At 36.1% G+C, this 13,433-nt stretch overlaps 1 protein-coding gene and 1 long non-coding RNA gene across 8 annotated transcripts in view; one reads left to right on the top strand and one right to left on the bottom strand.

The window, feature by feature from the left end:
• Positions 1-13,433, bottom strand: part of PDE5A (phosphodiesterase 5A) — a 133,369-nt gene that overhangs the window by 16,134 nt on the left and 103,802 nt on the right. For 5 of the 6 annotated variants that reach the window (XM_042871452.1, XM_042871449.1, XM_042871451.1 and 2 more), the window contains exons 10-14: positions 10,609-10,784; positions 9,106-9,165; positions 4,274-4,420; positions 2,408-2,533; positions 277-371 (exon numbers count right to left, since the gene is read on the bottom strand). In XM_042871452.1, coding sequence (XP_042727386.1) covers positions 277-371; positions 2,408-2,533; positions 4,274-4,420; positions 9,106-9,165; positions 10,609-10,784 — 604 coding nt within the window. The remainder of the gene's footprint in view (positions 1-276; positions 372-2,407; positions 2,534-4,273; positions 4,421-9,105; positions 9,166-10,608; positions 10,785-13,433) is intronic. The other variant, XM_042871450.1, reaches the window with a different exon arrangement.
• The window catches only part of LOC122180050, a 76,128-nt gene that overhangs the window by 28,395 nt on the left and 34,300 nt on the right, over positions 1-13,433 (top strand). The gene's annotated exons all lie outside the window — the stretch shown is intronic.

Raw genomic sequence — 13,433 nt, 5'->3', positions numbered from 1 at the left:
TTGCCTGATCTGATGTTTGACAGCCTTGCCCATGACAGGGGGTTGGAACTAAGTGGGCTTTGAGCTTCCAACCCAAGGCAATCTATGATTCTTATGAGTCATGTCTTTGCTTTGGCCTCCTTAAATATCTCTGGCTTTTCCTGTGCTTAATGCTTAGCGAAGACCTTTTCTTTGCACAACATCACACTGTCAAATCAATTAAGTTGTACGTAATTTGGTTCTATGTACTTGTGTATTCATTTTTTTAATTTAAGTTCTCTCTGTATACTTCCTTACCTTTGTATGTAAGAATTGTTCACTCCCCTGTGATCCAAATCATGGCTTAGAGTTGCTATCAGCAAAGCCAGTGTTTCCAAGTCAGTCAGTTTGCTCTATATGTAAAGAGTAATACAAGAAGTGAGTTAGCTTTGCGATTTCTTTGCACAATGTGTTTTATATCTGCTATCTTGTTTTTACCTATGTAGGTGATACAGCTTTATCTGTATCCAGAGAGGCCACAGACATTAAACTGTATAGTGAGAATAAGGGGTTATCTCTGAAGTTGTGGTGTTGGACAGTAATCATTCTCCATAGGTGTCAATGCAGTATTCAGAAAGAAATAGCATCCTCTATATTACTGATGAGGAAACTGGTGCAGCAGAAGACACAGTGACTTGTATGATATCATCTGATAGTGAAAAGGCAGCATCAGGACCCATAATGTCTAGTTCAGCTTCTATATAAACTCAAGGGAGTTAGGCTACATCCCCTAAATCGGTATAAAAGTACATATGTCCTTGGAATAATCAGAATGAAAAAATGACATGATCTTCACCAATCCACTGTACAAATACATTAACAGAAGTTCAAAACCCATGGAAAACAAAATTAAGCAGTATCTGATTCATTATTATGAACTTATTCTAGAGCTCCGGCAAAAATTAGTGGACACATTACTGTTTCTCTCTCATAGCTATTCCTCATCTTTAATATTATTTAACACAAATTGATAAAATATTTCTTTAAACCTGACTAGTGACAAAGAGGGGCTGGACAAAGCTACAGCATTCTTGCAGCATATTTTTAGTGGGATAGGCATAGCAAGCACAAAATCAGGACAGGAATTTGAAAAACAGCACTGTACAGATGCTGAGGGGCTGAATTCTGTGTATGGCTGAATCCAGATTTTCTTCAAGCAGATAAAGCGTCGGTGGATTCCATCTGTTTTCTAGATAATGCGGCTTGTTCTAGTCAGATCAGTTTAGAAATGACTGATTCTAAATTTCACTTAGGTGTCCTATTGCTTTTTTTTTCTCTCATATGAAATTGAGAAACTTATGTTCAATGCAGTTTCTGAATCAAGAATCTAGTATGTGAAAATGAGATTGGTATCCAATGCAGTTAGGAAAAAAAATATATATACATATATATATATATGGAAATTGCAGTGGATATTGACAGGATTCCAAAAATAGCAAACTATCAGGATCACCTGAGATTGCTGTACTGTACACAGAGCAAGACAACCATGTTTCTTTTTAATGTAGAAGGAATGGGAATGCCTTTGCCTTTGCCTCTTCCAGTGCCCTTTGTCTTTTTTTAAGTGAGATAAAGTTTGCAGAGGCAGGGAATGCCTTGTCATTATTGGTACAGCTGTTTAGTCTACAGATAGGATTAATTTATTCTTTCAGAAGTGCTTATGGTAAAATAGGATAAATGAGCAAGTAACAGTTGTATCTAATCAAACTGAGAAACACGTTGATTCAGAATGGACAGGAACATTTTCTTTTCTTTAAAACAAAACAAAACAAACAAAAAAAAAAAGACCAAAAAACCCCTGCAAATTTATTTTGGAACAATCTTGAAAACAAGTTTTTCTTTCTGGGGGATCATCTGGTTATTCAGTATTTGTAATAAATAACAATTAGGCTTTTTGAATTTTTGAAATTATTGTTGTCTTTCCAAGTAGAAGTTTGAAGTATTGTTTAAAAGCACTGAAATTATCATTTAAATTTTTATTTCTAAAAATGTTCTATTGTTTGTCTACAACTGCAGACAACTCTGTATGAACTTAAAGAAATTCCTGCTGAATATTAGAAGGAAACATTTGGAAGTAGGATTGATCCCTTTCTTTTCTAGCTTTTAGACTTGCTGGTAGCATAAGCATTGTCTCAAAAAATGTATATATAATCAGGTATGTCACTTCTTTGAGATATTCCTATTGGGAGCATGTACTCCAAAGGATTTGACTGAAACTGAACATGACAACAATTTAACAAACCAAGCATTTGAAGCCAGAAGTCTTCAGCAGAAAAACTTTGGTTTCATTTGTGATGCTGTTATCTTATTGACATGACAATCAGAACTATGTACCATTACAAAATTTATTCAGCCAGGTAGTTCTTAATGTAGTAACAGTAAAATGTACCTGAATTTTACCAGATTTTAAAGCAGCAAACATGCACTGTGCTGTATTAAAGGCATGTCTCCAATTGTGATAAGCAACGTTTTTCCGATAATTTTTCTTCACGCTTAAAATCCATCTGCAGAGAACCTTTAAGAAACAGCATCATATAGTTAACTGTAAATATATTAAAAGTTTCTTTTTAGGAAAACGAATCCTTCTCAATTGAAAACTGTCGTACAGAGCATTTTTCCTCTTACCTCAATTCAGTTCAAAAATAATATACTTGTATCTGTGAATATAGATAAGAAAATGCTTACAATCACTAGCTTCTCCTTGAGAATGTAATATTTGTGGTTTTATTTTTTATTTTATTCATATATATAATAATAATAAATAGATAATAGAATGAAGAATAATAAATAAATAATAGAATCACAGAATCACAGAATCACCAAGGTTAGAAAAGACCTACAAGATCATCCAGTCCAACTGTCTACCTATCACCAATAGCTCTCACTCGATCATGTCCATCAACACAACATCTAAATATTCCTTGAATACCTTCAGAGATGGTGACTCCAACACCTCCTTGGGCAGCCCATTCCAGTGCCTGACCACTCTTTTGGAATAGTGGTATTTCCAAACATCCAGCCTGTGTTAGTATCTGCTGTGTTAGTTAGAAGCTGCTGTTAACTCAGAAACTGAATTATATTGAGCTAACTGTTAGGAAAAAAATGCTTGCTTGTAACAACGTATTTCATGGAGACAATTCATTTTTTAACTACAGAGCTTTCTTGAGAAAGGTTTTGATAACAAACATGTTTTTTCACTTATATCAGCTCGTCAAAAGACAAGAAGAATTGGACTAAGGAAAGCAAGCATGATAGAAAGTGATTACTATATTGCTGGGTTGCTTTTTTTTAGGAAGGAAGAAAGTATGTTCTGAATGTTTTACACAAATGTAATAAAAGTTGTGAGTTATACTTCTAAGAGAGCAAAAGGCTTGAATATGGTAATCACATGTGCACTAAAACAGATCACTTAGTTTAAATGCATACTGCATACTGCCATCTGTTAAATGCAGACTGAGGACTTCAACCTTAGTTTGTTCAAGATGATTTTTAGAGCTCCTACTGAAAGGTGACAGTAATGAAAATCCATTATCGTTCATCCACATAAACAATTCTGCACAAGAACAGCAGTATTTTCTGTTTTTCCACTCTTAAATAAGGACTATTTTGCTACTGCTAGTTTTCTTTAGTTCTAGAATGGAAAGACAGTGCTGTAGCTTCAAAGCTGTTAATGCTCTCTTATTTCTATTGAGATGTGTACTTGTATCTATTGCCATGGTGCTATTTTGTTCTTGCAGATCTATGAGCTATGATATAATTACTCCATGGGCCTTAAATGCCACTCCTGTGCAACTAAAAAACAATGTTTGCTTTTTTTGCTACTGTGGAGCATAACTGACTTCTCACAGTTTCTGATAATATTAGCCTGGATATGTTTGTATGTGTGTGTGTGTGTGTTAGTACCACCTATTCTCTTGTTTACTATCTCTAATTTATGCATCTGAATACTTACACATTTAGTCTTGCTGTTTTTGAAATACTGCTATACTTTTCAAAACTCACTAGAATTTTAAGCACACTTTCAGTTCTCCAGGTTTTCTAAATGCATTTTCTAGTCCATCAACGAAGTTGTTAATTGTCCAGTTGAACCAAACTAGAAAGAAACCCCAATACTTTAAATACCTTCATAATTTGCTATCTGCTTTTACATACAGATTTTCAAATGCATTTGCTGTAGGTTCCTTTCACTATTCTTCTGATTTTCCAGTTATTAATTTGTCTCTTTATGTGAAGCAGTATCTGACAGCATTCATACCTCATGTTTCATTTGGAAATTCTGCACCAAGTTGAGGTCTGTGAACATTCGAATTGTACACAGTGTTGTTTCAAAATCTGATAGCTCAAAATCACTGAAGTTGAAGTCAGTCAGGTTGAGAGATTGTGCAGATGGTACTACAGCAGCCTAGAGAAGAATAAGAGAACAAAATTGAAGTAGAAAAGAGAAAGCATAATATAAATGCTTTTTCAGCAGACAAGTAGTGAGATCCTACATTTTACTTTCACATTATTTTTAAATCTAATTATTACTTCCCATTTATCTTTCCTTAGCTCTTCCACTTTAACATTGTCTCATTCATTTCTTTGATTTAATGAACACTTTTCCACCAATCAAAAGAATAAGGAAAGTATTGCATGATCAGAAAATCTTACCTAAGTCACCCAAGAGAAACTATAACAGAAAGCATGTATGACATTGAGAGATTGTGAAAATGAGGCAGTGGTGGAATCCACATTCAACCACTGTGGAAGTTAGAACATGTCCACAAGCAGAACTTTCTTAGGGCTAAAAGTCTGAAAAATTAGGGTTCACCTCTCTTCGGATCATCTTTAAAAATCTTTGAATAATGCTTTTAATGTATCTTGAGTACAATCATAGAACTTTGATTTGAAATTTGAAATTATGAAGTAGATGCAAAAAACTCAGTACATTTTAAAATCTGTAACTTTTATTATATCTTTCATCATATCTCTGTATATTACAGCTGTTTTTTTCCAGTTATAAAATTTAGAGTATAAGAATTGAATGCCCATCAAAGTATGGATGTTAAAGTTGTCAACAAAATAAGTGATAAGTCTTACGCTACACTATACATTAAAAATCACTTTCCCAGTATGAGGCTCCCATTGGGCAATTGCAGAACAAGCTCAAAGTTAATATCCTATTCTCCATAACTTATTATGGAAGAAAAGGTAGCTTTTGGGAAGGTCTTTTCCACGTGCATGCTTGTACTCTAAATTCCTTGTACTGTTCAGACAATAAAAATGGCTGATTCTATTCCTTTTCCAGGTTCCTGAGAAGAAAAGTTGGCTAGTACAGGGTCTGTTATTGATATCTTTTGTGACTTTGGGAAGATTTCAGGAGTGTTTTTTGTTTGAATCACTTTAATCTTCTGCAGATAACTATATATATCATCATGCATAAGCATGCTTAGGAAAGCTTTTCTATCTAGAATATAATTAGGAGAGTTTCTCATTGGTAAGTGGGAAGAATTACAACAGTCTTAAAATCATAGAACATCCTGAATTGGAAAGGATTCTCAAGGAACATTGAGTCCAACTCCCGGGACCATGCAGGACCACCCAAAAATCAAACCACATTTCTAAGAGCATTATTCAAATGTTCCTTGAACTCCAGGAGGGTTGGGGCCACGACTACTGCTCTAGGGAGCCTGTTCCAGTGCCCAGTCATCTTCTGGTGAAGAATCTTTTCCAACCTGCCCCTCCCCTCATGCAGCTCCATGCTGTTTCTTTGGGTCCTGTTACTGTCACAAGACAGCAGAGATCAGCACCTGTTCCTCTGCTCCATGTGAGCTGCAGCCACCATGAGGCCTGACCTCAGCCTCCTCTGCTCTGGGCTGAACAAACCAAGGGACCTCAGCTGCTTCTTGTATGTCTTGTCCTCTCTACTCTTTCCCATCTTCATTGCCCTTCTTTGGATGCTCTCTAATAGCTTCATGTCCTTATATTGTTGCTCTCAAAACTGCACCCAGTGCTCAAGATGAGGCTGCACTAGCACAGGGCAGAACAGGACAATCCCTTTCATCAACCAGCCTAGAAGTGTTGAGCATGATGCATTCCTGGCCCTTTTGGCTGCCAGAGTACACTGCTGGTTCACATTCAACTTGCCATCAACTAGAATCCCCATATCCGTTTCCGTGAGTCTGCTCTTCAGCCACATATTCATCAGCCTGTACTGGGTTGACTCATCCCAGCTGTAGAATCTGACACTTGCTCTTTTGAAATTTCACGTGGTTGAAATTTCAAGCCCTCCAATTTGTCAAGATCTCTCTGCAAGGCCTCCCTGCCCTCAAAGGAGTCAATAGCTTCTCCCAATTCAGTGTTGTCCAGAAATGTACTTAATATATCTTCAAGTCCTGTGTCTGAGTCACAGATGAAAACACTGAAAAGTACTAGCCTTAAAATGGCTCCCTGTGGAAGCCCACTAGTGATGCCAGCTGCCAGCCTCATATAACTCCATTTACTATAACCATTTGAAGTCCAGCTCATCAGCTAATTATTCACTCATCACATTACATTTTTTTTTCTACCTGTATGCTGGACATTTTGTCCAGAACATACTGTGATAAACAGTATGGAATGTTTTGCTGAAAACCAAAGTGTATGGGAACTGCTGAGTCACGGCCTGAACCTCTGATTGATCACCTGAGGCGAGCCATGAGTCAGCCAGAGGAGCACAGGTGAAGGCAATTCTCCTGTGCTGCCGGAAGGGGTGGAGCCAGGCTGCACTTCTCCTAGACCTATTTAAGAGCTGGCTACCAGTGGGGAAGGATTTCATCTGGAGATCCCTCCTTCTGGTGTTTTGCGGGTGAGCCCAGCATAAGGGTAAGCCTTCCATTTATTCTCTTTTGTTATCATAATCTACTTTGCCTAACTCTCTTGTTTATTTTGTGATTGTAACATCTTCATATCCATTGATTATACACCAAAGTTACATCGGCTGGCTTTTCTTGGTCAACTAGGTGAGCAACCTTGTTATAAAAGGAGGTAAAGTTTGTTAAACAGAACTTTCCCATTGTGAACCTGCATTGGCTATGACTACTGACTGTGTTGTCTTTCAGGTGTTTTTCAATGACTTCCAGAATAATCTTCTTCATAATTTTGCCAGTAATGGGAGTGATACTGACAGATCTGTAATAACCAGGGTCATCTTTGTTGCTCTTGAAAACTGGGACAATGTTTGCCAGCTTTGAATTTACTATGAGCTCTCTGGATTCCCAGGACTATTGAAAAATAATTGATAGAGGTCTTGTGATGACAGCAGCCAACTCTAAGCACCCTGGGATGAATTCCATTGATTTACATATGCATCCAGCTGGAGCAACAAATCCCACACAAATACAAGGTTGAATGGAAAGTCCACTACAGGAAATAGAATGTCTGTAATATGTTGAATGCAATTTTAGGAAGTGTTTCTCTTGACTGTTTTTCCAATTTAGAAAGACTAGAGAATATGTGTTTTCCCTCTTAGAATATTCTAAGTCTCAGGCAGTTTTTTTTTTTTCCTCAAAATAGAGGTTCACTGGAAATAAAGGTCTGTTCTGTGAGACAGCAAGACTATAGAGATCTATGTTGGCTACTGATGGGAAAAGGATAAAGATTTACTGAACAAAACCCTCTCCATGACCAAGCATGCTCCAAAGAAGAAAAAAAGACAGGGTCCGTTCTCTGGTAATGAGGCCAAACACCACAAATTGACATGTTTACTCTAAGTAGTGTTTGGTGATTGGTTTGCACTGAGATCCGCATGCTGGCCTGAAGTCTTAAGATATCATTATTTTTAGTGCATATTTTCTTTTTGCAACTAATTATATGAAATAATTTTATGACTCTATAGTTTCATAGCATGAGAATTTAGGTATGTGTTTTATGCCTTGGGATGTAAAGTGAGGATATCTAGTTTACTTAAGGGCGTAGAACTTGCTGAAATAGTGCTGTTAGACAGTAAGATAGAGAAATCCAAATCTATTGCACTCATCCTCTCAGGCTGTTGAAGAAAGCATGTGCTGTGTGCTCTGGTACTGCCTTAAGAAGAGGTGTTTGAAAAGCACAAAAATTGTGGTAGGAGTCACACGAGCAGTTGAACAGTAGAGATGAATGCTGTTTCAGTGCTGTGTTTTGTGTGGTTCTGTTTTGTTTAGCAGTATAGTTGCAACCACAGGGACTACAACACAAGCCCTTAAAAGAAACCACTGCAGATGCATAGCATACTATTCTTGTCTGTGCCTTTTTATCAGCAAGCAACAGTGTGGCAGAACTGAGGTTCAAACTGTGCGTAACACTAACCATTCCAAAATTATCCAACCTGGTACGTGATCCTCAGTCTTGTGCCTTCTTCTGTGGCACCCTGCTTTGTCCAATCCAGTCCCATAATATGTGGTCCCCTTGTAGTCCCCTTTTTTTACCTTCCTCTTCATCCCTCCACCATTTTCATTGTCTTCCTCACAGTGGAGGGGATGCAATTTGCCCAGAACATTGTGTTCCAATAGAACAGCAGAGACTAAGCACAAGATGTGCTTTGAACTATACTTGAAATCATGGCTGTAGTGACTCCTAAGGCAGTGGTTTGTAAACACAGAGTTAAACATGAGTACAACGGGACACTGCACAGAAAAGTAAACGCAAGAATAATTAAATGCTGAATTTCTGTCATGGGCCATAAACCTGCATCCATGCTTGGGAAGCTTGAAATATACCAAAGATATAGAATACACACAATTTATACTCAACTGCTAGAAGAAGAGTTCACAAGATTTTGTTTTGTTTTTTTTTTTTCTGCTTCTGCAATACTTAGTCATTATGAATTGACAGTATTATTGCATCAACTGCTGCTGTCAGTTAAACTCATAAGAGTGGCAGTCAGTATGTCAGTAACTTTATTTTTCTGGTATGTGTTTGTTTGTTTCTGTAATTGCAACCCTCTGTACACTGTAATGTTAGGTTCATTGTAATTTTTACTTCTGAAAAGTGTGTGCTTCTGTGCGTGTAAGGATCACGTCTGTGTAAAGGACCACCCTTCGTTGTTATATCAATGGAATATTTCAAAGTAATAGGAAAAAATTCAATTACCGCTGTTACCTGCAGCTCCCTTGTTTCCTCCTCAGCAGCAGAAGCATGGTATGAGAGAACCTAAAGAGAAAAGGAGCCGTTAGTACAAACAAAAGAGCAGTGTGATAAAACAGAGGTTTCAGCAAGCAGAGTTTTCATTGCATTACATTGCTCTTGCGTTTACATTGCTCTTGCTGATGAAATGTAGTGTCTCTGCAGGGCCTGCGCTGCTTTTAAGTTCTGAAAGCATGTAGGGAGAGATCCGCAACAGCACAGAATCTTCTTGATATAATTAGGCCAAGAAAACGTAAATAGTTTCTATAAATGAGCAAAGAACTCTGATTTTCTCTTTGGAAAGTTTTCATGCCCCACTTTCAGAGACAAATAATTCATGAAAGAGCTATAATTATGTGCCTGACATTGTTGCCATAATAATCCTTTCAGGAGTTTATTCAGACATAAAAGAAAATTTTGCCTTAACTGAAATTTGTCAGAAAAGTCTGAAAGAAAATGTTTGTTTTAAATTAACAAAATAAGCTCATATTTTTTAGTTGTGAGAACTCAGAACATGAAAATGTTTCAGACTGTTTTAGCAACTAAAGTATAAATTATTTTATAAATAAATCAATCTAGGTATTAACTTATAATCTTTTTCCATTATGGAACTTGGAGGTATGGACTTCATATATGGTGAAGTGTTACGGTAGGAGAAAGAATTGCTAATTTCCCATGTAACCAAACAGCTTCTTTTTAAAGTAGTTATATTATTTTGACAATAATTTTACTACCTTTTTACTTAACATGATTTTATACAGGTTTATTTGAGAGAGGTGATTTTTTTTTCCTTTTTTTTTTTTTTTTAGAGCCTACAGGGTACATAATCCACAATTCAGAATCCTTCAAATATTCTATTTACATAAAGAGTGTTAGGAGATCCAAAGCCTACAAATTTTTCACATTCAGTTTCAAGTTATCACCTCTGAGTAATTCAGCTTCTCTAACTAAAGCCCTCTTTAGCTATTAAACTTAACAGTAACCAATTCAATGGCTAAGACTTGATATGGTTTGATGGCGTTTAAGGAAATTGCTAAAAACCTACAATAATGCTGTTGTTGCTCCACAAACCAGTTTGTCTAAAGGACTGAGCCAAAATCATCGCAGAAAACCTCAGACAAGAAAAGGAAGCCCCTAATCCCCTAAACCATTTCCTCTTCCTACGCCAAAGAACAAGCTATGTTGCCAATGGGTAGCCTTGTGTAAAGGAAAAGATGTGTTCAGTTCACTGCTAAATCTCATGAGTCAAGTTAAAATACAATACCAAATAAAATAGTCTGCTGGGAGACGTGGAAACAAGCAGAAAAATTCCTGTGCAACTCTTCAGGCCAAATGCTCATGAAGGATTCTCATGAAGGAGAATAATTTCTGTTCATGTGAGTAGCTGCATTTATGTGTAGATAAACAAGGTTCAGAGAATACGAGAATCTGTTTTGTGCCAATTAAACATCGCCTAGTTTTTGAGCTCACCTCTAATGTCACCATCTGTTTGGCCATTGCTCTTTCTACAGCTTCATACATCTGTGTATTCTGAATCCCCAAGCCACAAAAGATGACAAATGCTTCCAGAAACTGCTCATCATTTCTGTTGAAAGCCTTGATCTTGCCTGAGTTTTCTTCCATCTTATTCACAAGCTGGCAAACCCCTAAGTCAGGATAGAGAAATGTGAAGAAGTAGAAGATTGAATTGTCAAAATATCACCTATAGAATGGAAATCAAGAAAACTACTAAGTCTATCACCATTTAGCCTACAGTACAAATTACCAATATACATAAAAGTAACACACAGAAATGCTATAGACTTTTTTTTCCCCCATAAAGCTTATTAGATGGGTTTCCTTGTATTAAAGCATAAATCTTGAAACATAATGTATTACTTAGTAGGCCTAAAAAAAAACTTAATAGGATTTACAAAGCTAAAATGTAGGTGAAATTCTAGGATAGTTTTCATCCTGACTATTATTATTAATAGAATTCTAGATTGATATAATCCCTAAAGACAATTTGTCCTTTGGAGGCTAATTAAATTTTTGTAAGCATGCCAAAAGAACATTTATGAAAGTCAGAACACTGGTACACAGAGTTTTTGCTTCCTTATTTGAGTCAGTACTGGAAATTTTTTAAAATAAATGAACTTAACAGATAATAACCAAGTTGAGGCTCAAAGTTCACATATACTTGCTGACTGTATGAAGATGTGATTGAATTACACCCTGCTTCAGAGATTACTGAAGTCATCAAAAAGCATCTTATAGAAATCAGATCGTTAGCTTCAAAATGATTGGTAGTTGCATCTGTTCATTTTCCATTTATTTCTGCTGATTAGTGCCAGACTTCTCTGTGCACTTGACATTGAGGGGTCTGAGAGGTAACTTTTACCAAGCCTGCAGATTAAATTTTCAGTGCCATTTTAAGCAGGTGGGAATTTGCTTATACCTTAATTTAGCTTTACCAAGTGCATGGCAGTTTTCACTAAGAAAGTAGAATATGAATTAAAGCAGCTGCTTTGTAAGCATACATTGTCCAAAACAGCTGTGAGCGTGCCTATTGTCTTAAGGAGGTCCATATGATTCCTTGCTCACAAGAGTGTAAGTACTAGCAGTTCTAAGGATAAAAGCTAACGTTTTCCTACTCAGTTTAAGTAAGTGTCCCAGTGGAAAAACTTAGTTGCAAACCAAAAAATCTAAAAAAAAAAAAAAAAAAAAAAAAAAAAAAAAAAATAGTAATTGCAGAAGTCTTATTTTGATATAAAATGTAATTGCTTACCAGTCTGTATACTTTCACATATTTTATAAAGAAAATTTTGCAGATGATTGAATTGATTAAATCTGTACTTTACCAGCAAAAAGGAAGGTAACTATTTAGTTTGATGTTTCTAAAACACTGTAACCAACTTGCAGGTTGTCTTGCTCTAGCAGACCTACTTGTAATTTAAATAGGCTATGTGAACAGAATCTGAATGCTTGACTCTTTGCCACCATAAGGGCAGAGAAGATGGATTTGTTTTCTGCTTGTAGATATGGATGAAATTATAATACTATTTTACAGCAGTCCCAATATTGAATATTGTCAGCAGCTGCTCTAAGATCTTATCAGTGCTGCTGTTTTTTTGGTTTGTTTGTTTTAATATGGAAGTATTTCTAGCATTGCAATACTCTAAATTTACAGACTAAGAAACCTCACTAAGGTTTTTAATTGCAAGAAACATACTGTCTGTGAGGGAGCAAATTTGTACCTGCCCTTTTACAGTAAACAGAAAAAAGGAGAAAAAGAATGTTATGCACACATTTAAACTATGTTTTTAGAAGAACAGTGGCCTTGCACATCGAAGTTTTAATGTCTAATGGCAATATATGAACACTGACCTATTTTCAAATCATGTTCTCTTCAGGGAACTGTTATTTTAGTATCAGAGTTTTCCTCTAAAGAGATAAGAATATTACACCTGTAGTTGTGAACCATTGGGCAGGCATTGTGGTATCTGAATATTGCAAACAGTTTCTGACTTATTGGATTAGTAGATCCTTAGTTGGTAGTAAAAATATATAATTTTAGAGAATGAGGATTGACCAAAAACAAGATTATCTTTCCCTGGGAAAAAGAAGCAAACTTGTAAAACTCAGGGAAAATCTCATGGAACTTACTTTCAGATCTCTGTTTAGTACTGTTTATGATTTTAGAATTATTTCCATAGCAACGGTGATGTAACAAACACAACTGAGTAAGCCGTAAAAGCAAATGAATTCTTAGAAGACAAAGAATTTGGATAAACATAAATGCCTTAAAAAAAAAAAAAAAAACAAAAAAAACAAAAAAAAACCCTACAGCAAGTAGTTACTCTTCAGTATATTTCAGAAGATTCACTAAAGCATTCAGGCATCCATACATTAGAACTAAAGGAACTCAAAATTCTTTTATTGGGACATAGAAAACCAAAGAAAGATCCAATAAAGTTTTCACCACATACCTGAAAAGTGCACAAGTCAGGAGAATAAAAAGTTCACCTCTCTTCCAGTAAGATTTGCTTGGTTTTGCTGTGGAGAGCTTTTCCCACCCTCACCCCACACCTGCACATTCCATACCCCCAAGTTCTGGTCATGGGTATACTAATCTTAAAAAAAAGAGAAGACTTAAAATAATCTTATATCATATATATATATATATGCAAAAGGAACTTCTGGATATTGTCTCTAGGAAAATTAAATCCTATTAAAGATCTGAACATTATCTGTGCTGTCTTTAAAGGACTTTGAAGATTTCCCATTGCTCAGACCTGAAAAACCCACCTAAAGGA

Source organism: Lagopus leucura, unplaced genomic scaffold (assembly GCF_019238085.1).
Source record: "Lagopus leucura isolate 7727_CA_CO unplaced genomic scaffold, USGS_WTPT01 Super-Scaffold_100004, whole genome shotgun sequence".
Lineage (NCBI taxonomy): Eukaryota > Metazoa > Chordata > Aves > Galliformes > Phasianidae > Lagopus > Lagopus leucura.
The sequence above is the reverse complement of the archived record's forward strand: the minus strand, read 5'-3'. Positions and strand labels throughout refer to the sequence as shown.